Source organism: Grus americana, chromosome 25 (genome assembly GCF_028858705.1).
Source record: "Grus americana isolate bGruAme1 chromosome 25, bGruAme1.mat, whole genome shotgun sequence".
Classification (NCBI taxonomy): Eukaryota; Metazoa; Chordata; class Aves; order Gruiformes; family Gruidae; genus Grus; species Grus americana.
In genome coordinates this window covers 3244411-3272073 of record NC_072876.1, presented here as the reverse complement: position 1 = coordinate 3272073, position 27663 = coordinate 3244411, and the positions used below count along the sequence as shown (strand labels likewise).

The window sequence follows — 27663 nt, the reverse complement described above, 5'->3', positions numbered from 1 at the left end:
CTCCTGGCTGCCAGCACAGCAGCCGTCAGCCAGCACTGCACAAAGTCTGGGGTGCTCAGGACGTGTCCAGGCTCATCATGGGGCCAGCGCAGGCTCTTCCCACCATGCACAGTCATGGCACGCGGTGCAGACAGGGCCAGCCCGCCCGCTGTCTGCCTCCAGCCAGCTTTTTGCACAAACACCTCCTTTGCCTCGTTGGCCCGGAGCCACCCCGAGCACCCTGCGGGAACCTCGACTGCAGCGTCCCGGCCCCTGCCCAGGCAGCACCGTGTGCCCCCGGAACTTGGGGCTGCTCTCCAGGCTGCACCTGACTAACACAAGGACGCTCCAATTTGCATGAATCAGAACAAAGGTCTCGGGTCCACCCAGGGAAAAAGCCCGGCCAAAGTGCAGCAGAGATTGTCCTTGGCGATGTTTGCAGTGAACACAGCCCATCCGCCCCGCGGGAGCCACCCCGGGGCGTGTGCTGCGCCCTGCAGTCACCTCTCTCTGCCGCGCAGCAGCTGAGCATCACTCACTTCCCCCGTAATGGCTCCATGACACCGGCAAAGGGCTCTCATTAACAGAATATAATGTGCAGTGAAAATAATTGATGATCATCTTGTAGCAATTGATTATCTGTCTCCCGTAATGCTGCTTTGCTCGTACGTTAAGGGCTGTTGCTTTTCCCCGCAGAGTCCAGACCAGGCAGTGAAGGCTGAGTGCGCGGCCACGGCCATCTGCCCCATCCTGCCCATCTCCCCCCGTGCCGCAGGCAGGGCTGCGGGGTCTGGGCCAACCTCAGGGCTGAACCGGGGCGTTCACTGCGTGAGGGCAGGCAGGGAGAGAGCGCTCTGCCTGTGCCAGGGCACGAGTCCAGAGCCAGCTCTGTCCCGCAGGCAGCCCAAGGAGGAAGAGGAGGAGGAAGGCTTCCCCAAGGGCCACAAGGTCCTCCTGCAGGTTCCTCCTGCTCCTCAGCTGCAAGCTGGGTGATGCTGGAGGAAGCATCTCTGCAGCCACGGTTCATCTCAAAGCCTCTGTGGTAGCAGAGGTGGGTGCTGTGGGGCTGTGGTCATTCCCACAGACCCACCTGTGGCGAGAAGGTGGCAGCCGGCAGCGGCCACCCCGCTGCTTCTCCTTGCCCGTCCCAGCCAGGGTGGGCACCCACTGCCTCCCACCACAGCCGAGCCTGGGTTCTGCACACCCAGCCAGGCAGCTGGGGCCGTGGGACAGTCGCCTTTCCCCATGGCTGCCCTCCCGTTCCACGGCACGGCGCTCGCCTCGGCATCGCCCAGGCCAGCGCCTTCGTGGGCAGCTGGGAACAGCAGCGGTTGTTTGCAGAGCAGCAGCCCCGAGCACTCGGCCAGAGCTGCACACTCAGCAGAACTCAAACCTCCCAAAAAACCTGAATAAACTCCCTGGGCAGAGCAGGAGCCGGGCAGGGACCCAGATCCCCTCCTCATGCTTGTCACATGAATGAGCTCTGCGGCCGGGCTCCCCCCTCACCGGGAAGGGGATTGTGCCGCATTGTGGGGAGGATTAGGCCGTTGCAGGACACCGGGAGCGTCTGTGCATGTGGGGCTGCTCTCTCCCCTGCCTGTCCTGGCCCCTCGCGCTACCGCAGGCATCACAGCAGGAGCTTCCTGCCCCACAGAAAGGGGAGATGGGCTGAGGGCACCCGTGGGGCTGGGGTGGGTGGAGGACACCCCAACGCCAGGGCAGAGGCAGCAGCAGCCCCCCAGCCTGTGCCGCTGCATCCGCCCCCCACGTTACCCAACAGAGAAGAAGGGAAGGAAGGTGGGCAGCCCACAGCCTGGGTCTTCCTGGCTCCCACCGGCAGCACCACCGCACTGTCAGCCGGCCAGGGCTGCCACCGGCCATCAGCAGCTGGCAGAGGTTCCCGGCCATCAGCTGGAGCAACCGCCCGCTCCTCTGGGAGCCCCCCCCGGCCGCTGCCAAACATTTCTGGCCAGCGACCTCAGATGTTTGGGAAAACAAACTGCACGGGAATTAGCTCCCAAGTATTTCCTCAATTCTGCCTGCTATGAAGAGAATTTTATTTTGCTACCCCCAGGAGGAAGGAAGGCGGCCTGGCGGAGTGCGCAAAGGAAATCTGTGCAATAACTCAGGGGAGCTGCCTTCCCAGCGCTGCAATCAGCGGGTGCCAGCCAGCAATGCCCACCCGCTGCCGCCAGGACCTCTTGGCCTGGGGAGTGTGGGGAAACACCACGTCCCCCACGGGCTTTCCGTGGCCCTTTGCAGAGGCATCGTCTCAGCAATTGCCAGCCTGCTGTGGTTAAGTGGTCCCCCGGGTTCAGCCGGCAGGGATGTCCCTGCGACACCGGCTCTCGCTGAACGGCACAGCCCCATGCTGGGGCTGACACCACCCCAAAGTGGGCAAAGCTGGGGGCCCCACCAGTTACACCATGCCCCACAGCTTATTTTAGCTCCCATTTTACAGGTAGGTAACCGTGAGGGGCTCTGGGAGCTGAGCACCGCTTTTGTACTTCCCAGCACTGCAGATAATTTGCTCGCAGAAATGACGTGACCAAATGTAGCCCCGCTCCTTCTGCGAGCTGAGCTGCGAGGGAGGGATGGGGGCAGAGACAGCCCCTGCCCGGCCAGGCTGCCGCAGGAAGGAGAGGCTTGCCGCAGGGCAGAGTCCGCACCCTGCCACGGCACGCAACGAGGGCCCCTTGTGCTCTGCCCTTACAAGCAGGGCAATTATACGACTTCTAGCCTGAGTCACTTCGTAGTGTAATACAGAGCAGGAGCACTCCTCCTGATCCCACGCACCTTCCTCCTTCACCTGGGCTCCCAGGGCAGTGGATCTTCGGAGCGGTCACACAGGAGGTCCCCGAGCCACAGCTCCAGACAGCACAGCAGGGACAGGGCACAGAGGCCACTCTTAGGAAACAACCCAGCATTTACTACTGAAGTGTTCCCAGACAGCCAAGTCCAAGCAGCAGGAAATTATTTAAACAGTTTTTCCTTAGAAAAAGGGTTGGCATCCTGCCCTGGCTGCGTAACCATGCAGCGCTGGTTACGGTAACGCCTGTGTCAGCTGCGGTGCTGCGCGAGCCAGGGCAGATAGAACACCCCCTGCCCAGGGGGGCCAGGGGAGGTCAGGCACCAGGGCGGTGGAGGCTGGGGCTGAGGATTTCTCACTGCAGAGGGCAGAGACCCCTCTCCACGCAGGCAGCAGCAGTGCTTGGCAGCCCCCACCGCCACAGCCCCCTGCCCAGAGCAGCCAAGCGACCTGCCTGACAGGGAGACTCAGCCCCAGTCAACACCGACCCACATCTGGAAGGGAGCAGGGCAGGGCTCACAGCTTGTCCACACCTACGAACCCAGGGACACTCAGGGTTGATTTATTGCGATGTGAACCCATTACTGCACCTACAACAGACACCCCATGTATGCAAATGCAACTATTTGGCTTTACAGTATCACAGCTCAGCACTGTACAACAAAATCCTTTTGTACAAAATACTGTTGGCTTTCTAAAGTTACTCTATGCTATGAAAACACCCTGGCCTGCTTTCTGAGAGATTCAGACCAAAACGAAGTCCAAAGCAGCCCCACAGCTGAGGGAGCACAAGGAGAGCCTGCCCCTGCAGGCACTGCAGGTGAGCTCAGACAGCAGGACCTTCGTTTACCCCTTCGTTTGGTTTCAGCACCATCAGTGCCTTGGCTGCACACAGCAGTGGCCCCGCTCAGCCTGGAGGGAGGCAGCACGGACAGGGGGATAGTCTGCCCACCACTCATTAAACACACTAAGTGTGTGTGTCCATCCCCCCGCAACAAAGGGTGAGCTCAAGGCTTTCACAGGCATCCTTTGAAGAAGGGCAGGGGAACAGAAGTGTCTCTAAAACCAGAGTGCATGGGGACAACTGGGCTGTGGCCATCCCAGACCCCAACCAAAGCCTCCTCGTGCAGCTGAGGAGGTGGGAAGGGGCATCTCACCCTTGCTGGATGGGGACCAGCTTCCACAGCCAGCAGGACCCGCTCAGTGGGAGCCTTGTGGTACTGGAGCAGCATGTGGAGACCCAGGCTGTGCCACAGCCCCACTCATCTCCCCAACACACACATCATCTGGCACACACAAGTGTGATTCTAGAAAAGAAGTTCAACATTTGATGGGTAAATTGTAAAAAAAACAAGTTTATTTGAAAAAACTCAGCCTCTTACACAATTTCTGATCAACATTTACTAGAACTTGAGAGCCATTAACCTGCTCCACGTACATTAAGATATTTTCCAGCACTAAAAAATAAAAAATAAATACATACAAATTCTTTCCTCCCCCTTACATGTCCTAGATATGAGTGGTTAGGCATCCACCACCTTAAGATCTCAGTTGAACAGAAGCAAGTAAAAGAGGTTTCTCTAAGGGATAAAAGAGCGAAAGCAGAAGGCCTGTCTCAGGGATGTACCATCTCCACCCGTCCCACCCAGCCCCTCCACTCTGCCTGGGGTCAGCACCCAAAACACCCATCTGGGTGGGCTTGATCAGCGCAGGGATGCTCCAGTGGAAACCCACCCCATGGCGGGGATCAAGGCCAGCACCCCGACCCTGCCGTGCTGCCACATTTGCACCCATTTCACATCACCCAGCATCAAGCTGAGAAGAGGCACATCCAGGGCAGAGTCAAGGGGTGGGGGGGACTGGAGGGGACCCCAGCGCTCCCCACAAGGGCTCTGTTGCAGGGGCTGGGCACATGGGGGCTGCTGCAGCCCTGGAGTGGGCAACACTGCTCAACATGAACCACGGCCGTCCTTCTCCAACTCCATTATCCCATGAGAGCACAACTAAAAAAAAAAGAGGGATTTTAAACAACTACAGTAGCTAAAGTGTTTTCAAAACATACCTAAAGACCACCTACAGAGCCAGGAGGCACCTGGCACAGGAGCTGAAGACCACCCTGCCCCGTGCCCGGATCTCCCCCTCCGCGGAGGGCCTGCGGTAAGAAGCGTGTGAAGCAGTATTCATCCGGGGCTGGCCCTGAAGCCCATCGTGCTTCAACAAATCCAGTATCCTGCTTTTTATGGCTTTTTAACAACAAACCCCCCCAAAACACAGGCATAGGCACACACACACCCATCCTGAGCAGAATACAGAGCTAAAGCACGGTTTAGAGTTAAGGCTCATCCAGATTCGGCTAGATATGAAGACTATAAGGCACATATTAGTACATTCATGTTACTGTTAAAAAGCCAGACTATAAAAAACCCCCCGCCCCCCAACACACGAGGATACTGCATGTGTAGCCCTGTTACCTTTGTTGAACACAGATGGAAAGACAATTCAGAGCCTGGTTTAAAATGAACACCTGGTTTAAACACTTCTCACAGCCGCCCAGCGCCAGTGGAACACTGCCCCAGCCACCACACCAGGGCAGCGGCGCTTCCCCGACACTCCGGGATTGAGACCGGTCCCTCACATGTGGCTCTCCTCCTCTTTGACACCATCCTCCGCGCTCTTCTGAGGCGAGGGGGCCACATCATTGTTTGCCTCTTTCTGCTTCTCAGCCTCATCCACGTTGGTCTCCTCTTCCTTCCCTTCGTTCCTCGCCTTCTCCTCTGCCTTCTGCTCCTTTGCCACCAGGCGGTAGTTGATGCCCATCCCGATGAAGAGGTAGATCCCAGAGACAATGAGAATGATCCCGCAGGCCCAGTACGTGTACTTGTAGTCACCGTACATGTCGTTGAGCTTCCCTGAGGGACAGAGATAGGACAGCTTAGAGATGTCCCCAGAACCGCTCCAGGTTGTGGATACATTCCCAAGAACAGCCCAAGCCCATCACCCTCAGCTTCAGGCCTTTATTCCTCTGGCCCCTGCTCCCCCACCCTGTGCCAGGGGCTCAGCCCTCTCTTTCCCTGGCCATCCCTCAGTGCTGGGATGGCCTCATGGCTGGTGCTCGCCCCTGCCCCAGTGCCCAGGGCTGCCCATGGACCGGGGAACCCACCACCCAGTTCAGGATGGGCAGAACTCACAGGCACAGCACACCATACCTAGCAGAGGGGGTCCCAGAAGCACTGGGCAGCACTCCACGATGGTCACCAGGCCGACGGCGCTGGAGAACCGCTGCGCTCCTACCAGGTCCATCAGGGTCTCAAACAGGACCGAGCTCAGCCAGCCAAAGGCAAAGCCGAAGAAGCCAGCATAAATGCAGAAGCCAGCGTAGGTGGTAGACATGGGGGCCAAGAGGTGGCACACCCCGTTGTAAATCACAGAGATGGCGAAGAAATACTGGACTCTGGGTCTGATCCACTTGGTGTTTGCCACCAGTCCCATGGAAGGTCTGGCCACCATGTCTACAAAGGCCAGGATGGAGAGCAGGAAGGCTGCAGACTCATTAGCAATCTTCTTGCTCTTTGCATAATTGCTGAGGAAGACCAAAGGAGTGAACAGCCCAAAGAACATGATCACATTGCCTGACAGATAGAGCAGGAAGCCCCTGTGCGTGAACAGGGACAAGTCTAAGAACTTGTTGATCGTCTGGAAAAATGTGCTCTTCTGTTTCTTGGCCTTCCCGCCGATGAGGTCTGTGCTAGTGTCACCGTCGTCCTTTTTCACCACCTTCCCGGCTTCCTGCAGCACCTCCTTATTGGCTTCTTTCTTCAGTTGATCTGGCTTGGGGCCTATCGGCCGCATCAGGGATCCGGCAACGCAGCAGTTCAGCAGGAGACCGCCGAGGATGAGGAAGCTGCCACGCCAGCCAAATATGCCAAAGAAGAGCTGGTTCACAGGTGCCAAGGTGGAGAGGAACACGGGGCTGCCCGCCATCGCCAGCCCGTTAGCCAGGGGACGCTTCTTGAAAAAGTACTTGCCGATCATAGTTAAGGCTGGGTTCAAGTTAAATGCAAGTCCAAGACCTGAGGGAGAGAACAGGAGAGACAAGGGGCTCAGCTCAACCACCCCCACAAGCCAGCAATGCCAGCAGATGGGCTGCTGGGATGAGCAGGAGCAGGGTTTCACAGCTCTGTTTCAGCTGTATTAACTTCTCATTCACATGAGCAGCACTCAGCCCTCACTGCAGACTTGGGAGGAGGCACCAGGGCAGCAGCAAAGCCGTGGGCAGGAATTTGGGAGCTGAAAGGGGAGCACTGCCCTGGCATTGACTGGTGGGGCACAACCCTAACCCGGGGCAGGAACAAGAGATGCTCTATAGCCATCTCTTATTAGACTATACAACGGAAATCTAGGATTTATGCAAATTCATTGTAGATGTTCCCTTACAATTACTGGGTTTAAGGTGCTCCTCTTGCTGCCCCAGGAGAGACCTTACCTCCGCAGCAGCCCCGTTAGGGCAGAGCCATCACTTACCCCCTACGACCCCCACGCAGAAGTACAGCTCCTCCACTGTGTTGCAGAAAGAGGCTGCAATCAACCCGCAGCCGGAGAGGCAGCCGCCAGCGATCATGATGGGTCGGCTGCCGTATTTGTTCACCAGGATGCTGCTGATGGGACCTAGGGATTTGAAGGAGATATGCCAAGAGATGAGTTATCTTTGCACAGGAGACAAGATGGATGCATGCAAGCACGCTGGAGGTTTATTGCAGAGGCTTCTAGCTTTCACACAGTGACACTTCACCCAGGGAGGGAACGGGGGTAAGGGAAAGGACGGGAGGTTCAGAGGCAGCTGGAGATAAGAGAGTGACATTTGGTCAGCAAAGAAAGCTGAGACTTCTCTGAGCAAGCTGCCTTCTGTGGGCTAAACCAGGAGCTGCCCCCCCAGGGACAGGGTGAAGCCACTCTGCTCTGGGGGCTTGGCAGCAAGGCAAGTGCACAGCAACTGCCCATCTCCAGCAAGAGGCTTCTGATCAAGACCAAAGCTGTGAAAAAAACAGCTTTGATGGGCACAGGCAAAGCTCCCTGAGCACTTGCAGGAGGAGCAGCAGCACCATGCAGCCCTGGGGAGAAGGGGTGCTTCTCATTTCACTACTGCCCTTATGGCAGGAAGAGCCCAATTGCTCTGCACACTCGCCCTTTAAGTGCTTCATTATTAAGAGCTTTAATCCAAAGCAAACAGTGATTAGATACTGTGAAGCATGCTCTACAGATACTAAAATGTATTTAAATAAACTGAATGAACATCCATTGAATATTAACAGACCCAGTTTTGCCATTAACAGATAACAAGGTTGTCAACATGTTATTCATGGGTCCTCAGACACTACTTGACCTTTTTGCCCAGTTTAAACAAAGCTTGGTGAAGGTCACAGAAGCTCTGCTGCCGCAGAGGCTCCCCCCAGCCCTGCAGTATCCCGCTCCCCGCAGCCAGCTCAGTGCCTACGTGCCGGCCAGAGCAGCCTGTGCCAGCGGCTGTGACCTGATGGCACCAGCAGTCGGGAAGGGGCCATGTCCCCAGTCCCATGAGAGGCAGTAGCAGGTCCCAGGGGCTGGCATATCACCTCAAGCCTCAGACACTTCCCTGCAGAGCTCTCAGCACTTTGCAAAACCTGTACCTTGAACTCAAACGTGATCCCCTGGACAGAGTCTAACAGCAGCAGTGGCCTTTCCTCCGGGAAATCCAGCCCAGAGCAGCAGGCTCCAAGGGCAGCTAGCAGGAAGCCACTGGCTGGGCAGCACCATGTGCCCTGGTGGCAATCTTTTTTTTTTTTTAATTAAAAAAGAATTCACACCTACTCCTATTTTACAGATTCACAAGAAGCATTTCTGACCAATTGTTAGCTGATCTATTTTGATTATTCATGCTGTGAAAAAAGTCTAAGTAATGGAACCAGAGTCCTCCCTAATCCTAACGTGGAGCTGAGAAAGGGGCATCTAAGATTCTAACACCCACGGACCCCGACAGTGACTGCCCGGGGTGGCTGCATCGGGCTGCAGGGGACACTGCTCCACAGCCCTGCCCCTGTTCGGAACAGAAGCTACCCCAGCTCTGTGCGATACCATCAGCCCAGGATGTTTTGCCAGAACATGAGCTACTTTTTTAGCCTCCAAGCAAACACACAGTTCCCACAGGAAGGTGCCTTTGGGAACAGCGAGAATGGGATGCACACTGCGACCACTCCAGTGCAATTCAGACCCTGCAAAGGGTCTGGGCTCAGGCTGCAGGAGGCATGGAACAAGCAAGAGGGGCAGCAGCACAATCCCATGCTCTGGTAGCTGGGGGATGCACCTGGGCAGGCCTGGGGTGCCTTCAGCATCCCTGCCATTGGCATATGGGCAAGCAGCCGAGACCAGCAGGCTGCTGGGATTTAATGGCAACAGTTGGAAGTGGAGCAGGAGAGGTGGTGTCAGCACAGAGGGAGGGGAACCGAGGATGAACCCAGGACTGGAGGAGGGAGCTCTCACCCCCACTGCTGGGCAGCTCCAGGCAGTGCCACCCCTGGGGCACCCAGGAGAACCAGCCCTGAGCTATTAGGAGAGAGGGAATGGCCCAGATTGAGTCTCATTAAGGCAGTTACAGGGTTTACAAGCTTGTTATAACATCAGAGCAGGGAAATGTGCTGGGCGCTTCGCTAGCTGAGCTAGGACAAAGCAGAGCCTGTTCCCCAAAGGAAAAGCCTCGTGCTTAGCTGGGCGCTGACGTCAGCTCCTTTCGATGCACAAATGCAACGAGGACGTGGGCAGTTCGCCAGCTGAGGATGGCAGCAGTACAAGCTCCGATTTGCCTCTGAAGTGGACACAACAGCAGGCTCCCAGTAAGAGTTTCTTTCAGCCGAGCAACCCAGCGCAAAGCTGCGTTTGCGGGCGGGTATGAGACACCGGGGTTTGGAGACCAGCGAGGCGAGGTCTGGGAGCACATCACCCCGCAGGGAGTGCTCTGCCTGCTCCTCACCAGTTAAAGACAAGCATAAACCACACAGCCTGGGGATTAAAAGACTCCAAGAAGCTGTTTCTGAAGGATGGGGGAGGGGAGAGCTGCTTCAGTTTAAGTAGTTTTGCTTTGTTCTGCTCATGTCACCATACTTCCAGTGCACTCTGCCACCCTCAAACACTGGGGAGGAAGAACAGGCAGCACCAGGTTTCAGTGCACTCCAGAGCACAGCTGAGCCATCAGAGCTGACCAGAAATTGGGGACAGATCCCTAGATACAGCCACTGTTTGCTGGATTAAGAAAAAATTTTTAAAAAAATCTGTATCTTGTCTAAAAGAGACCCCATGACCAGGGCTCCCACGCGGGGCTCAGCAGCTCTCCTGGCCTTCAGGCGTCTGCAGCGCAATGTAACAAGGACAAGGGCAGAATTACACAAGTCCTAATTCCCCGGAAAGATTTTACTTAGAGCTTTGCAGAGGAGGACAGATTAACCCGGTTTTTGTATTCTGGGCATTAAATAGAACTTTTTGAGCAACCTCCTTCAAGCAAACTTGCTAACTGAAGTTTTGCTCTCATGTAAGGACAGAATTCCAACTTTTAGCAAAGTTTTGGTTGTTGTCACTACAGCAAGATGTGAAGTCATCAGACCCAGCAGGAGAGCCGCATCCTGCACTTCAATGCGCAAGCACATGTACTGCTGCCCCTGGTCCACTTACCTCCTGCGTACATAACAGCCAGCATGATGGAGGAAATCCATGAGACTTTGCTGCTGGATGCATTGAAGATGACCTCAATCTCTTTGAAGAACACGGTGATGGATTTGGGGAAGGCATAGGAAAACCCAATGGAGATGAAGGCTCCGATGACCACGGCCCATCCCCATCCTCCTTCAGGAGGAGTATATCCCACAGGGCCTCCGATGGCCGGTGGCATCTTGAACCAAGTTGGTGATGACTCAGTTGGGGTTCAAAGATCTGCAAAGGACAAAGTATTGTCTCAGCTGAAAGCAGGCGGCTGCATCCCTGCTCCCCAGCATGCAATGGCATGGCTTGTGCCCCAGACCACCTCTGGGAGAGCTGATCTGAGAGGCGAGCGCTCAGGGCTCACCAGCACACCGGCCTCATAAGGCCGTCCCAAAATACATGCTCAGATTGCAGCTGGCCTTTCAGAGCCCTGGCCAGCAGGTATTTATAAGCCACAAACTTCAGACATGATGCCCTGTCCTAAACTGAAAAGGGCAGGCGATGACCTTGCCAGCAGCAGCCAGGGCACAGCGGGGAAGCAGGCAGGGCTACCGGCAGCACAGGGCTGGACCCACGGAGGGTTGAGCAGGGCAGCGGCCAGTCTGGTCAGGACTCGCCTGCCCGGGGCAGAGCCCCTGCAGCTTCCCCAGCAGTGCGATCCCAGCACTGCCCCGGCACACCGCAAAATCTGGGGAAGCCCCCAGGGCACCCAGAGCAGGAACAGCACACCCAGGTTATTAAACACAGACACACCAGGGGAGATAAGTCCACACACACAAGCCAGGACACCTCCATTTCTGCGAAGAAAGAGCAGGCAAGCAGGTGTCATAGCACACCCGCCAGCCCTGAAGGTCACAGGCTGCAGCTAAACTTAGCCTGAGCAGTGACCAGGAATGCTCCCACACACTGCCAGCACTGCCCGGGGAAGGGAGGTGGGTCTGCCCGGAGCAGCCCCAGCAGAGTCCAGCTCCCCAGGGGCTCAGCCTCAGCAGGAGCCCCCCTAACCCAGCTGCAGCCATCCCCTCCTCCCCTGCCAAAAAGGCTACAGCTGGTTTCACAAAAGCACCCAAGTGTAAAGAGAGTTCACCTTAAAAGCTCAAAACCAGAAGCTATTAGAAAACAAAATAAATGGGGAAATGTCATCCAGGCTTGCTGAAGTGTGGAATCCCCTTAGAGAGGCTGATTCAGAGACGTTTGGAAACCAGCAGGGTCAGACTGCTCATGCATTCCCTGTGCTACAGCTGCTGCACAGCTGGATCACACCCTGGAGCTGTGGTCACTCAAAAAATAAGGTTGCTTCAGGCAGCAGAGCACAGCACAAGCCATCCCAGGGAGGAAACGCAACCAGGAGCAGCTGCTCACAAACGTGGTTTACAATATGCAAAGCAACAGGAATTGCTACAGTCCCCAGAAGTCCTCTGTGCCCCTGCAGATTTTAGAAGACATTTTGACACCCCACAGCCCTCCCCAGCCTCACAGCCAGAGATCCCCCTGCCCATATTAAACACCATCAGCCAAGGAGGGGGACAGACTCCTTTGCCAGAGCCCACTCCTCACTCTGCAGTTCTCTGCTCTGCTGCTCAGGTTTCCACTTAAAGAAAAAGCTGCCTTCAAGCAGGAAAGCTTTCTCCAGAGCTCCCCCCCGGTCACATCAGGCACAGCAACAACTTCAAAGCAGCATGCTGGCTCAGAGAGGTGCAACCTCTATTTATAGCACGCATTCGTTCAGGTTCACAGCGATTACCATCTCATCCACGGCTGCTGACATACCAGCATCTACCCGGCACGTCCCCTGATGCCCTCGGCACACCACAGTACCGTAGGTACCCTCCTTGCTTCACTTGCTCCGTGTCACTTCAGTACACATCAGAGCCCAGAGTCCACGCATCCCAGCGGAAGCACAGCCCGTGGCCCCAAGCTGCGGGGAGCCCCTGCTCCCACCCGGCACCGGAGGCACAGGCAGCAGAGTTACCCGATACACAGCATGGGGTTTGCCAGAGCCACCCGACACCCGGACATGCTCAGATGATGCCTCAGACCCACGCAGGGCAAGAGGAAGCAAAGCACGGAGCAAGAGGAAGCAAAGCACGGGGAGGCTGGTTTCTGTAAGCTGCTAAGACTGGTTTAGCCTGACCTGGACACCAATTTTTTTCACTGGCAGGGTATTTTCCTGCGTCCTGGCCAGTGCAACACATGACCATCACGAGCAGATCCGAGCCACCCCGCCACTCCAACAAAGGAATAATTTACAAGACGCTGCCTCGGGCACGTCCGCGGCTGAACTATGCTCAGGAGCCAGAGAGGCTGATTTCCTCTCTCAGACCCTCGGGGACCACAGCCATGCCGAGCAGCGAGCAGCCCATTCAACACCAGGTCAAGCCCGCGCCAGCGGGGTCCAGCTGCAGGCAGGCCCCTTGCGCAGAGCCCAGGGCCAGCACATACCTGCAGGCACCAGTAGTCGGGGGATAAAGTGCCAGGCTCTATCTGCAGAGGCCCATCACATACCTTCAGCTTCTCAGTATGGAAAGCAAGCTACCCACCCATCATGCTCTTCCTGAAAAGCCGCTATGAACCCTGCGTTTTGCTTAACATCACTTCCCCACATCAGCTACACGCTGGAGTTTCCAGCCACCCCTTGCTTTGAGTCATACTGAGCTTTCACAGCACTCAGTGAACTTTAAAGCATCATCTAACTACACTGATTTGTCTGAAATGTTTTTAAAAGATGAGACTACCAGGTGTTGGCAATAAAAACTACCAGCAAGGAATACAATCTACTTGTTAGCACTAATTAAAACTACTGGCAATTAAAGCTATCCAAAGCAAAAGCTGGGAGGTGCTGCTGAGGTGCTGGGGATTTTTCTTTTTTGCTCCTGACACACACACAGGTTTAATTCTTCCACCCCTCCCAAGGAGCTTGACTGCACCAAAATTACTGTGGCTTGGTTCATCTATTTGTTCTTTCCCTGCGAGCAGCATTCCTCCTCCTGCGGGTGCTCAGGTAGCATGTCTCTATAAAATACAAAGACTTCTGGCAGGTTAGACATGACCTCTCTTGCATTGCTGAGGCACAGTGAAAAGCCTTGTACTGAACAAGGTTTGAGACCATGAAGCGAGATTCCCAAAGACTGACGCCAGAGGGTTTACATGATGAGTTCTGCATGCCACAACATTTTTCCCTGACTCACTGAAAATCCTTATTAAGAAAGATCAGTTTTAGAAAGCTCTTCCTTCAACCGCATTAAGGCTTCTTGCTGATTTCCTCCTTGCCCCCACACAGAAGTAGTTTTAAACAAGAGACAAAAAAAGCACATGTAAGGCAGCCAGTCCAATTGGAAAGCTGCCCTCCCCTTTGCAAAAAGGAAAAAAAACACACCCAGAACATAGTTATGGCATTTACAGCTCTGTTTTGGAAGAGCTGCAACGTGTAAGACATGTTTGGAAATCAAATTCACAGCTGCCAGGCAGCCAGCTACAGTTTGCCCTATTAGGGAATAAAATAACCATATTTGCAGTAATTAAGACTGATGAGACCAAGTAATGACTGCAAGTATCACATCTGCTCCCCGTAAATGTCTTGACTAATCCACAGGAATGGGTAGCCTACAGCAAGCCTCCTCTGCACAGCAGTGCTGAGAGCAGGGACTCAGGTTTCTTAGGCAATGAGAACTGTATCATCTCGAAACAGATACCACAGAAGACCAAACCCCTTTCCATTTCCTAGGTCCTACACACAACACTGTTATCCCTTCTCCAGAGGGGCCTGGAACAGGAAGATTTCAAGACTTCTAGTTACATAATGCGGCAAATTGCTGTGCTTTTAAAAGCCCCGGACTGGCAGGACTCCAGAGCAGAAAGACAGAGGCTCACATTTATAAAGCGCTGCAAATGCCACAAAATATTTCTGGGGCAAACCCTTTATGAAAGTGCCCTCACATTGCTCCTTTTTGGGGTCAGAGGAAGAGGGACGTCCCACACCCACGCAGGGGGCCATGCCAGGGCACCTCGCACCTCTGCCTCCCCTCACGCATCCCTCCAGCCCAAGGCTCTCTTACTCCAGGCATACGGTCACCTGGCATTTGCTGCCATGTGAGCTTGCAAAACCCTTCCCACAGAGCAGGGCACTCGGAGCAGCTGGCAGAGCTGAGGCTGGAGAAGGGCAGGCTTCCCTGCTCAGCCACAGGGCAGGCAGCAGAGCCCCAGCTTCTGCTCCCGCAGCCCATCACCACCCCAGAGCCTGCACAGGCTGGCAGGGCTGCCCTGTGCCGCTGCAAGGAGAGAGAGGTTCACCCTGCACCTCGACACGCTCCTCCTCAGCGGAGGAAGTCCATGGTGGCTTGTCCCAGCACTGCCGCAGGCAGGCTGCCTCTGCTCCTGGCCATCTGCTCCAGAGAGGGACACGGCAATGCCTGGAGCGGGATCTCAGCGGCAGCAAGATAAGATCCCCAGGGATGTCCCTGCTGCACGATGGCCATTTGGGCTCCTCGTGCCTTTGTCAGCCAGACCCGACCTTTGGCCAGCAAATGCCAACACTGAAACGCCCAGGCCAGGCAGGGCAGGCACAAAGCTGTCCCTTGTCAGCAGCGCCAGATGCCACTGCTCCCTGAGCAGGCTCCTGCCCTGAGCTCCCAGCAGAGGGGAGGGATGCAGGAGCAGGACACTGCTCCCTGGGAGCCTGCCGAGCACCCATTCCCACCAGCCCCATCCCAAAGCATTATCCAAACAAGAGCCTGAAACACATCTATCCCTCCCCACCCCACCGTGGGATAGCACAGGACCATAAACACCCCCGTGGGACATTTGTCCGCATGGGGAGTCAGCAGACCCCGAGCATCCCTTCTGGTCTCTGAAACTAAACTGCTGGGGAAATGGAGGTGCTGGCAATCACAACCCGTTCACAGCCAATAATGCTTTACAGCTTCAAATTCAGCCTTTTTCTGGCCAGAAGCAAGATGAAATAGAAATTGCTATGAGCTAATGAGACACCACTTTCACCAGTTTTAAGCGGGTTTATAGCATTAAGCACAGAGCTGTAATTCCAGCGAGCACCCATAGCTGGGGTTTAACCTGGCAGCGCATGGCCTACATGACTCCCCAGTAGTGCAAGGGCTCTGCACCAAGACAATAGTCGATTGAGGTCCTGCTCGGCCGCAGCGTTTGCTCACAGGGTGAGGCGAGGTCAGCAGCACGGGCAGGGTTTGCTCAAGGCCGGCAGCCCGCACAGGCAAGCTCAAGGTTTTTGTCAGAAGCAGCCCGGCCCGCTCAGCGCCTCTCCCCACCGGGGACGGCCAGCGCACCCTCAGACGTGCCTCGGTCTGCCAGCCTGGTGAGCTAACCCGGGCACGCAGACAGGCAGACGCCACGGGGCACAGCGGCCGCGCTGGCAGAGGCAGCATCGGCAGCTGCCCTCCTCCGGCTCCCAGCTGCACCCCGCCACGAGCCCCAGCCTGCAGAGGCACAGAGCAGCCCACTCACCCCGCCGGCAGCCAGCGCACCCTGGCCAGAGCCAGAGCCCTTCCCTGGATGCCTGCCACAGGTGTCTCTGGCAGACGGAGACCCCCGGCCACCCGAGGACAACTCCCTGCATGGCAGCTGCAGCGCACGGGCTGTGAAAAGCTGCAAGCCGCCTTGCAAAGCGGGACCTTGGGATAGTTTGTCAGAGCTTTGGGGGGAACAACCAACCAGAAAGATGGGCAGCTATTTCTGCCTACCAGGCAGACACCAGACAAGCTCCCATCCTGGGCTGCTGTGCCCAGTTATTAGCACCAGTGATGCTCAGACAGGCTGAGCAAGGACCAAGTGTCTTACTGGTACAAGAAAGTGTGAAGTCAGGCTTAAGCAAGCTATCAACAAGACCAAGGCAGAAAGCAGGGCTTATTTCTATACCAGAGCCTGGCTATCAACCACTGGAACAGGCTGCCCCGGGAAGCGGTTGAGTCACCATCCCTGGAAGTATTTAAAAGACATGTAGATGTGGTGCTTAGGGACATGGTTTAGTGGTAGACTTGGCAGTGCTGTGTTAATGGTTGGACTTGATGATCTTGGGTCTTTTCCAACCTAAACTATTCACGTGAAGCAGCTTTTATGGGTGTCTTCTGGGCTCACATCAGCTTCAACCCTAGGTGCAGCACCCAGAGCCCCCTCTTTAACCAGCCCCACGAGAGGACAGCTAATCCCCAGGCAGCAGGGGCTGGCAGCTGCCCACCCTGCGCTGACAGCCCATCTCACTGCCAACCCAGTACAAGGTACCATCCCTCCAGCTCAGGGGTACTGGGGACAGAGCAAAGGCACTGCTGGTGATACAGACTCTCCTCACGCTCCTTTCTCTAGGGGAATGGCTTCCCGCAGCACTGGCTGTCAGCCCCCCCAGTCTCAGGAGGGGACAGGGGACTCTCAGACCCTGTGCAAGATGTCACAGTCCTACCCTGAGCACAAGCCGTGCTCTGCCAGGGAGCAGAAGCAATCCTCTCTGCACTAGTGGTGCTTGGAATGCTCTTGGGACATCCCGTGCCCGCCAGGAAATCCTCAGAATGAGAAAAATGTGGTACCAAATAGCATCGGCATTCTTTCATTAGACACCCGCACTGCCAGCCAGGGACACGACCACTCCAGGTTTCACAGCAGAGCAGGGTAGCAGGAGGCTGCAAAACCCCAGAAAGTCACAGTCAGAACATAACTGCTGCTCTTCCCTAAAAGCAAGGCTCTGAGCAGTCTTTGCTCCCAGCCACTGCCATATTATCACTTCATTAAAGCCCCAAAACCACAGCTGAAGCAGTACAGGGACAGAGATGGGAGACTCTCACCAAGGACCCAGCAGAAGTCAGGTGACTGCAGTTTCAGGAATTAACTACAGCCCCATCTTTGGCTCCAGTACAACTACACTGCAGCAGCTTTAAGGGCACATTTGAAAGTGAGTCATACAGACATCACTAGTGAGAGGCGCTCGCTTTCTTAAAGTCGCTGTTATAGGCTGATTCCACATAAGGAAATAGGAAAAGCCATAAAAGCACAACAATGAGATTAGGGCTACAGTGCTTAATGCGATGCAACTTGCCTCCCTTAGCCTACGTGCAGCTTTTCAACTCCTCATAAAGGATATATAAAATAATAGCACGCAAGTCGCTGGGTATTTTCCGCCTTAGGTGCCAGATAAGTCAGGCCAATTGTGTGAGATAGGAGCCCACAGAGAGCACACGCAACCATTCGCACCTTTTTCAGGAACCACCTCCTGGAAGGGGAGGATGCTTCACACCTTCCCCGGCCAGGACCAGGCACAGCCACCCCTGTGACTTTGTGGCAGGAAGGTTTGCGGTAGACTAGCAAAACACTTGTTTGTAATTAATCACTGGGGTGATGAATCTCATAATCTAAGACTGAGAAAGCCCCTTCTGAAAGCCACAGGAGCTCTAGGGGTTTCTCGACGCCCCCCCACCCCCCAGCACACACCAGCTAGTCTGTGCCCATTTCTCAGCCCTGCTCCTTTCCTTCTAGACACATCCAAGAAAACTTCAGAGCAAAGACACCCAGGGGAATCAGCCAGCACTAAATTACCTCACTTAGCATGAGAATAGGATGCTTGCGCACCACAAAAAGGCTTAAGGCTCACAGAAAAGAACAAAAACAGTATCATTAGACTTCAGGTTTCTTGTGATACAACTAAAAAAACCCCATCTTTCTTCCTTAGAAGAACCTTAAAGCTCAAGAACATCAGTAACCCTTGTGGAGCCCAGCAGAAGGGGCTGTGTAACACTTCAGCTATTGGCTGTCAGAGGGGAAAGACGCAAATCCCACCTCTCCCACTGCTCCAACAAGTTATCCACCATTTCCTTGTGATCCTCCAGTTCACCCTCATCCCCTGTTCTCAAGTCAGCTTTGAAACCCTCAAGCATTGCTCACTCTCTTGTGACACATTTGCACACACCTTGCCTGTGGGATCCCGGCCCAAGCCTGGACACCCGCCCTGGGTGAAGCACCCCAGCAGCACATCTGCTGTGGCCCACTCACCCTCCACAGGACCCAGTTGTCATCCAGCCCCGCTTGGCTCCCCGAGCATCTCATTCTGGTGCAAACACCTGCCACAGGCCACTGGGCTTTGCACACAGTGGTCCTCGAGATCCCAGATCACAGCAAGCTCCCACTACGCCCAGCCACAGGGGCAAGTAAGTGCTTTGCAGGAGCCGTCAGCTCCAGCAGCATTTCAACAGCCTCTTGCTGCCAAGAGCAAGAGAGTACAGGCTGCCAGCAAGCTCCAATGGTCCCAGCTTCCCGCTGCCGATCACTGCAAGACCTCACTGGCTGGGGACAGCCTGCCTACACACCTGAGGGCAGGCGTACATCCCGGCACACAGGCACCACTGCCGGGGACCTCGGTACATGCAGACTCCTCCCTGAGCAATGCAAAAACCTGCGTTAACAGGCGCCTGTCCTGGGGCTCAAGCAATGTTAGCACAGTCCTGCGGGCTCCTCCAGCGCAGCCTCTTCCCTGCAAACACTGATCACAGCAGTGGATCACGATGCTGGAAGGACTTCAGCAACTCACCCACCCAAGTGACTTTGAGCACCCGATGTCCAACTCCTGAGTGCCTGCTAAAAGGAAACACCCGAGGGCTGGTGCGAGCATGAGCGGGGAGCAGCATCTCCATGTGGTCCCCATGCAGTCGCAGAAGGCTCCAGCAGTGCTCCACTGGAACACTGCCCGGGGGAAGGGGAGAGCCCCCTCCAGCCGCCAGCACTGCAGACCCATCGCGTTTCCCGACCCACCCTCGGAGGACACACTTCTCATGCAGCTCCCAGGGACCTTGGCCGGAGCAGCCTCCCCAGAGCGCCCCTTCTCTTATCGGGTGCCAGAGGCTCGCGTTAATCACCTCTTCCCCCTGCACCCCACCGCTATCGGGCACCTGCAACGCGGTGGGGACAGACTCCCCCGCACAGCCCCTAAAAACAAGCCAGGCGTGCCTCCGGTGGGGCGCGGGCAACAGCGGCCAGGCCAGCCGGGCCCCGTCCCCACCGGCCCAGCGGGTCCCCGCCAGCCGCGCCGTGGACGAGACTTGCCGGGTAACGGCTACGGCGGAGGGACCAGGAGCCCAGCGGGCGTCTGCCTGCGGGGCTGGGCACCTCCCCTGGGGCCGGGCACCCTCAGCCCTGAAGCCGGCCGGGACCCCCGAGGCCGCAAGCCGGGACCCCCGAGGCCGCAAGCCGCTCCCCGCCCTCCCGCTGCCCGCGATCCCCGAGGCCGCAGGTCGCTCCCCACCCTCCCGCGACCCCCGAGGCCGCGGGCCGCACCTCGCCCTCCCGCTGCCCCGGCCGAGCACCCCTCAGGGCCCGCGCCCCGCCGAGGGAGGTCACCGGGACAAGGGCGCGGAGAGGGCGGCGCTGCCCGCGGCGGGACCCGGCCCTGGGGCGCTGCTGCCAGCGGCCCGAGAGAGGCGGCGGGGGGGAGGGAGGGGGGGGGCGGCGGCCCTGATCACCCAGCGACACCTCAAGCACACGGAGCCGCTCCGGGCAGGGCGCGCGGGAGCCCCTCACGCACGCGCCCGTCCCAGAGCAGTAACAGAACACACACACACCCACCCACCCCCCCCCCCCACGACCCTCGGGCTGGGGGCACCGGGGGACCCAGCGGCACGGCCAGCCCCGCCGCCCACCCCGCCAGCGGGGAACTCCCCGCCTCGCCGAGCCCGGCTGCGCCCACGTGCGACGGGGCCGCGGACCGAAGAGGAGACCGGCCGCCAGCGCGGCCCCGCGTACCCGGGACCCCCACGCCAGGCCGGTCAGCGGCGGCTCGGGGCTGCGCGGAGCCGCGGGGCGCCGGAGCGCGGGGAGCTCCCAGAGCCGGGGGCCGCGGCCCGACCCGCGCCATCCTGTCCCGTCCCATCGCTCGCCACGGCCCGGCCGGCCACATCCCAGCCCGGCCACATCCCGTCCCAGCCCGTCCCGTCGCCCGCCACATCCCGTCCCGGCCCCGGCCCGGCCACATCCCGGCCCGTCCCGTCGCCCGCCACGTGGGCCGCCGCGGCGCCGGGCCCTACCTGTGCGTGCCGCCGCCAGCCAAGTGCCGTCGCCCCCGCCCCCGCTGCTATAAGCAGAGGGGCCGCGCCGCCGGAGGGCGGAGATGGGTCGGGCCGCCGCCGAGCACCGCCCCCCGCCGCGCCACGTGCGCCCCGCGCCGCCTCGGCAGCCCACGCGGGCCCCCGTCCGCCCCCGCCCCCCGCCGCCCCCGGCCCGGCCCCCCCCCCCCCCTCCCCGGGATCTCCGGCCGAGCGGAGCCGTGCGCCCCGGCACGTATCGCCCCGCCGGGCCGGCGGGAGGGAGCGCGGCCCGCCCCGGTGGCCGCCTTCGCCCCAGCCGCTCTGGCCCCACGCGTGTCCCTGTGTCCGCGGGTCCCGCGCGTGTCCGCGGGCCCTGGTGGCGGCGGGGGGTTTCAGGCTGGTTCCGCCGGCAGCGGGCGGGAGGCCGGGCCGGATGCAGCCGGGGCTTTGCACGGCGTTAGCAGCATCAGCTCCGGGCCTTCTCTTAACCTGTCCCGCAAGGGTGACTGCGTACGGGGGTTCCACCCGTGGGGGGGGTCCCCCCCTGCGCCCTGCAGGTCACCTCCCCACGCTGCCAGGCCCTGCCGCATCCCTGCTGTCGTGGGGTCTTCGCCCTGCCGTGGGAGGACTGCCTTTGGACGGAGAACGCTGCAAAGCGTCTTTATTAAAAACCATCAGCTCTTCTGTTGCCTGACTCTGATATTTTACATGTTCACCACAAAATTTCCGACTGTTGCTAGCCTGAGCTGGCAGTCTGCTTTTCCACGGAGGCAGTGACGTGTGCTGCCTGTGGGGGATGTTTCTGGTGTATCTGCGATTATTTCAGCCCAAGCAGGCCCCGTGCAGCCTCTGCTACAGACGGCTACTGCTCGGCGCCCCAAGCAGCCGGCCGCCGAGGGCTAGGGAACGAGATGGATGCCGTTGGCATTCCCCTCGCCGTTTGGTTTTGCAGGAGAAAATGAGCCCGGGCTCGGCGTGCCCAATGCCTCGGTGTGCGGAAGAGGCCCTTGCTGGGAGCACGTCCCCATCCCAAGCAGAGCTCCTCACCCTCTGGATGCAAAACTGCCTGCGGCACCCGCGCATCGAGTACTGGCCATTCCCCACGTGTACCCAACGCTGCACAGACTGTTACCTGTGAATGCTTTTCTCTCTCCCACAGCCTAATGACGCTAATTGTCTCCTGGGTCGCGTGTCTGGTGCTCCAATTTTAGAGCCAAAAGAAGTGTGGTGTAGTTAAACTCGGAGCCAAGAGAAGGAAAGAAGGGAAAAAGCAGCGACACTGCAGATGGAGATCGGAGCAGCCGCAGAGGAGGCGCGAGCCCTTTCATATCAAAGGAAACCACTGCTCCTCGCCGTCGCGGCAGGCGTGTTTACGGGTGTGCTCTCTGCGTGTCAAGGCACTTAATGGACCAGGTGCGCTCGATAAAAGACCACGGACTACAACAAACTCATTCACCCACTTCTGAGGCAAGACACCGTAAACCAAAGAGCGAGTGGGTGGGAGGTTTTCTTGATACGTCTGTTTCTGTGTGACCTAACAGGGAGAGGTCTGCGCTCTATTTTGCTTAGGCAACAAGATGAATAACAATTTAAAGCGGCAATTTTGGATCAAACTCAAAGCACTGCTTAGCTTTGCCGTTCTTTAACATCCCATCCAGGATCGAGCGCTCTGCACTGCCTGGGCTGAGTGCTGCCAGTTGGACGTGGGAAGTGCTGGGGCGGGGGGGGATCCCAGCCGGGACACGGGCTGCCAGTTTCCTTTGAGGAGACCCAGCGCCGCTGGGACGAATGAAACCGTATGACAGCTGGAGAGCATGTCCTTTCTCTGGCGCTGCTGTACGATGCCCCGAGCACGGCTGTGTTGGAGAGAACTGCAGAAAACGAGAGGCCAGGGATGGCAGAGCTCAAGCGAGCAGGGAGCTGCCCGAGCAGCGATGGGCTGGAGGGGCGGGCGAGAAGCCGTAGGACAGTGCTGCTGCTCTTTCTCCATTTTGTGGAAAGTGGAAAGGAGTCTTTCCTGTTCTGTGCCGCTGCATTTTTGTCTCCTTTAAAAGACGGATTTAATATTAATCCCATTAGGAATTTTTTTCTTGTGAGGAAAACAGGATATTGTTTCAGGATATTGGGCAACAAAGCTGTCCTTGAAAAGCAACTCTAAGCAGCCTTGCGGTCTCGCTACTGGCTGCATTTGTCGTGGACACTAATCGAGTTCAAAGTCGGGTACAGCCAAACCATTTTACTTCCAGAGTGCGAGAGAGGCCACGGCAGAGCAATTCAAGTTCAGATTTTCTGTGTCCCGTTGTAAACACTAAGGACCCATAGTAATCTTAAAATATAATCACTAGCTCTGGTTTCTCTTGGAATTAATGTCTCTAGCAGGTGTAAAAGTCTAGCCCTCTCATCTGTCATGAATACACATGTCCTGCTTGATAAGAGAGGTAACAACATGAGTCCAAATCCAGGAATTATTGGAAATCTCTTGGGAAAGTCTGTTCTTTTGAGATATCCATCCTTGTTTCCTGACTAGGCTTTGGGAAAAGGTTTTCTGAAGTTTTGGATTCACATTTCACTTCAACTGAGCTTCCAGGCTTTGAGTTTACCCATCATAGCAACGCTGTGACAATAGATGGGGAAGAGAAGGCGTCGGAGTGCTGTCCTCGGGGAACGCGCAGGTTCTGCCTCCGTCAGATGATAAAGGCACGACATTGTTCAGGGGTGTGTTGGTGTAACGGCCTCCGTCATTGTTTAGAAAATAATCTGTCTTAGGAAGAAAGAGTCTGCTGATAAGATGTTCAGAATGACCACTAATACGCCACGGAAAACCTTTGCAGTTGTGGTCATCTTTACACTCATTTAGGTCAACGCTTCTTCTCACCCGTTTGGGCTGTGTCCTCCACCTGCCCTCGGGCTCACACAGGTCCCCCCGAGGACGCAGATCATCTCTTAGCAAGGTCATGTCTCTGCAAAGTGGTCCCACGTCCCCTGGGTGCAGATGCTAGTGACCGCGTCAGAGACACCTGCATCTGCCGGCGTGTCGGCGTAACCAGGAGTTGAGGTTTTTCTTACACTCAGCACATTAATTGCACCCAATACATGTTACCTAGTGGTAGTGGAGCTAATTCCTTACTAAAATCAGTTGTAGGAGCATGGTGTGACCAGTGATTGGTGAGAGAAATACAGTGATTTGGGGCAGGAGACGCTGTGTGGCCAGTGGGAAAAGGAAGGTCTCACGTAGTCTCTCCAGTAGTCCTGACGGAAGGGTGAGTGCCACCTCCACGTGAGCCCCGGGGGAAGCGGGAGCCGAGGAGGACAGTGTGGGGTGGTGGCATGCAGAGACACGTGGCAGCAGGTAAGCTTGCTAGATGGGAAGAGGGTAACTGCTCTGTGGAGAACTTTGCCTGCTGCGTTTGCTTTGGCCCGGCTTTTCTGCGTCCTGCATAGGAAAGCCAAGGCTGCACCGTGCCGCCTGCCTGGCTCCTGCCCGCATCCTGGCAGCTGCCACGCCTGATCTTCGCTGCCAGGAGAAGGATGCTCTGCTTGGCAAGCTTGCCTAGAAATAAGGGATCCTTGACTATACAGCAAATGTTAGAAGACATCACACGGGTGGTGTGGTCCTCCCTTGGCTTGCACTGTGCCTCTTCCTCATCTTCTGGGGGGAGTGCTCTCTGGCTCCTTTCCGTGGGCCCCTCGTGCTGCAGCGTACACCAGCGTGTCGCCTTTTGCCAAGGAGCTTATCTGGCGCAAGAAATAGTATCTCTGTTCCTCCTCTCTTGCAGTCCCTGGAACCAGAGGAAAGTGATGCTGCTCGATGTACTTCCAATGCTAATTTGCTGCTCCGCGAGGACTAGGGAGGGTCTCTGCTCGCTCTTCAGGGAGCGTGGGGGCTGCCGTCCTTCCCTGCAGATTGCCGTCCCATATGTTCCCAGCACAGTGACTCGTTCCTTCCACACTCTCCCTCCTCGTTTCCTGAGCGCTGGCTGTCTGACAGCACGTCTTGGCAGCGCCGGTCCTCCGCTCAAGTAAGCAGCCCATCCTATAGGGTCTATAGCAGGTGCTGGCAGCACCCCGGCGCGGGCAGGGGAAGGGGCTGACATTTCCTCTGGCAGGAGGGGTTCAGTCCTCTGCTTGGAGGCGAATCTCACCCCAGCGAGAGACTGTGCCTTTGCAAGCGTGCAGCCTGCCGGGATGGGGCATCACCACGTGCTGCAGGTGACAGAGAGGCCCCGTCCTCAGGATGACGCTGATGGATGAACACCGGCCTGCAGCCCATGGGCACTGCTGTCCCCTTCCCTGTCCCCTTCCCGATGGGGTCAACGCCCTCAGGGACACCCAAACCAGTCTGACCAGCCACGAGATCCTGTTCTGCTGCATACGCCAGATGCTGGGATCATCTTCCTCAGAAAGCTTCCTGGCAGACCTGGGGACCCCTGAGGAAAGAGGCCACGGTGGTGGGCGTACTTCTCATCGTGTCCAGCTCTCCCGCGGGATCGCCGCTGTCCCAGAACATGTTGTTTTAATGGCTATTCCTGTTCTTGGGGTGGGGAGGAAAAGGTGGGGGCTCTGCAAATAATTTAACCATATCCTGGACCAAATAACTTCATATGTCGATAGCACTGCCTCACCTGCATTTCACTCCCGCTGGTATCCCTGCCCAGAGAGCCTGTTTCTGCCTTGTTTCATAGCCTGCCCTGCGTGATCCCCAGCTGTCAGAGGCCGGTGGCATTCACAGCCACGTCTCTTGATCTTCAATCAGGCTGCAGCACCTCTCCCTCTCCACGCAACGCATCTTTAGAATCGGTTTCCACTGCTGGTGGGTTTGGTGGCTGGGCTGCTTCTGAGAGGATGGCACATTCAGTGATCTCAGGGTAGCATCACCACGGGGATGAGCTGGAGCTCCAGGCTGCTCTCCAGCTCTGGTCCTGCTTTGTGGCATCCGTAGCAGCCGTTTCCTTGGGATGTTGCACAAAGCCCGGCTCCTCTCTCTAGTACTTGAAATTTTTGGTCCTGTGTCATCTTGAGGAAGCTTGGGACACTCTCAGAGGTCTGAAAAGGAAGGGAGAGGATTGCAGGCAGCCTGAGAGCCAAGAGGATTGCAGGCAGCCTGCTCTTCCTCCAGGCACGGGGCTTGCCCAGCTGGCTCTGATGCCTGTGGAGGTGCCTCGGCCCCCGGGTGCCCTGCTCCCACTGCCCACTTGCACAGGGCTCCCCAGCGCTGGGCGCAGCTGCTGTTCCTGCTGCCTCCCGCGACTGCCAGCCCTCCCTGCCTGGGGGCATCACCGGGGAGGCCCGGGGCACTCCGTGTTTTGGCACGAGAGCATGCGGAGTCTGGGGAACAGGGCAGCAGGGCCAGCAGACTCCAGGGCTCTGCCCTCATGGAGGAGGAGGCTGAAGCAGGTGGCAAGTGCTGGCCAGGGCAAGTGCCACGGACCCGGGTGTGAAACGCTGCATTCCCTCAGCTGCCATCGGGCCACTCCTGGCTGATAAGCGCGGCTGAGCGCTCCTGCCCCGCGGCGCGCAGCGGATGTCTTGCCTGGCGTGCTCCCCTCCCGAGCCGCGACGTGGCCGAGGACTGCCGCCGAGACGTCACGGCTGCGTGAGTCCCCAGGGAGGCAGCGAGCGCTGAGCCAAGCGCCTGCCGAGAACAGACAAAACACAACCCCCAGTATTTGTTCTGAAACCTGCCCAGAATTGCTTTGGCCTCAATGAGACTGGAGGATTATTTTCCTTAAGTATTTTTAAACCTGGAGCCTGGCAAGTACCAGAGGGCTGGGATTTCCTGGCTTGAGCGCACAGGTCATGGACGGCAAGGAGCCGGCTCCTGCCACTCCACCTGGGAAGCCCTGAGCGCCAGCGCCGGCTGAACCAAGATGACCAAGCTGGCAGGCGCTTGGGAAGGAAGCCACCTGCAGAGCAGGCTGTGCGTGCCGCCCTGGGGCTCCATGTGTGCACCCTCCCCGGGGCCGAGCACCCGTCTGTCCTCCTCAGAGGCACCCAGCCCTCTCCCTCTGCCAGGCCAGCACCGGTGCAGAGCCCCGTGCCGCAGGAACTGCCCAGCCTGGGCTGCTCCGTGTCTGGGCGACCGTCAGGAAGGAAAGGCAGAAGCTGCAGGGAGGAAATCAGGGACGTGCTCCCTTTGTCCTGCACCAGTAAGGGGGATGCAGAGCCCTCGAGTGAGTCCTGATGGTCCAGACTGGGGGTCCAAGAGGGGGAGCACCTCTGGAGCTGCATTCGTGTCTGTGGAGTGAACGTGACCCCGCTCATGGGGCCGTGGGGAGGCAGGACAGACGTTAGACCGTGCGTCTGTCCCCTGGCAGCCCTTCCCAGGTGCCCCCGCCCGGCACCCTGCAGAGCCTCTTGCCCACAGGGATGGCAGCAGTGTGGGACCATCCAGCCCCGCTCTCCTGCTCTGGGCTGGCTCAATACCTGAAAGTTCCCCTGAAATAACCCCCCAGAGCCCATCACGTAAGGAAAAGGGAGAGAAAGGCGGCACCTGCAGCACCCCATGCCAGCGACGTCCCAGCCGGAGCGGCCGCTTGCCCCCTTCTCTGCACGCACTGCTTCCCTGGCAGCGTCCCAAGCACCCGCACGAGAGGTGCCCCGGGGCACGCTGGTGCTGAGCGCTGCTCTGCTCTGAGATTACCGGGCATGGGGGAGAGTAGAGCACAGCTCAGAGGAGTGGTGAGGCTGCTTTAATGCAGGTGCATTTTTTAAACACCCTGCTGTTGGCCCACAACCCAGCAGGCTGCGTGGAGGCGGGCACAGGTGAAAGGAAAGCAAATGCAGAGCTCTGCGTGCTGGCAGTTTCTTCGTGGCTGAGTTTATCGGTGCTGCTGTCTTCAGTCTTTCCCTTGCTGGCAGGACCCGGCCGTGGTTTACTCCCATTCAGCGCTGGTGAGCACACGACCTATTGTGTGCACGTGTAAATACACATTTGTGCTGCTTGTTCCAAAAACCCTACTTATTCCGTTCCCAAAGAGCCAGGACTGACAATGTCAGGAAAGCCTCTGTGTCCGTCCCCCCCACTTTGTTCGTCTGCAGTTGTTTGGAGGAAAGATCCCTGGAGAGGAGCTCACAGCCGCTGCATGCCCCGACACAGGCTTGCTGTCGACACGGGGCAGTCCCCGG

The 27663-nt window shown here is 57.5% G+C and overlaps 1 protein-coding gene across 3 annotated transcripts; it reads right to left on the bottom strand.

Annotated features, from left to right (window-relative positions):
* Window positions 1-4123: 4123 nt before the first annotated feature.
* Window positions 4124-20677, bottom strand: SLC16A1 (solute carrier family 16 member 1). Of its 3 annotated transcripts, none has more exons than XM_054803939.1 (5): window positions 20539-20677; window positions 10484-10741; window positions 7310-7453; window positions 5995-6858; window positions 4124-5697 (listed from the first exon to the last, which is right to left on the bottom strand). In XM_054803939.1, the coding sequence occupies exons 2-5, from the start codon at window positions 10698-10700 to the stop codon at window positions 5420-5422; spliced, it is 1503 nt and encodes a 500-aa protein (XP_054659914.1). In that variant the 5' UTR covers window positions 10701-10741; window positions 20539-20677; the 3' UTR covers window positions 4124-5419. The 3 variants fall into 3 exon arrangements, with proteins under 3 accessions (XP_054659914.1, XP_054659915.1, XP_054659916.1); XM_054803940.1 differs by lacking the exon at window positions 20539-20677 and adding an exon at window positions 17059-17150; XM_054803941.1 differs by lacking the exon at window positions 20539-20677 and adding an exon at window positions 12281-12518.
* Between the last annotated feature and the right edge of the window lie 6986 nt (window positions 20678-27663).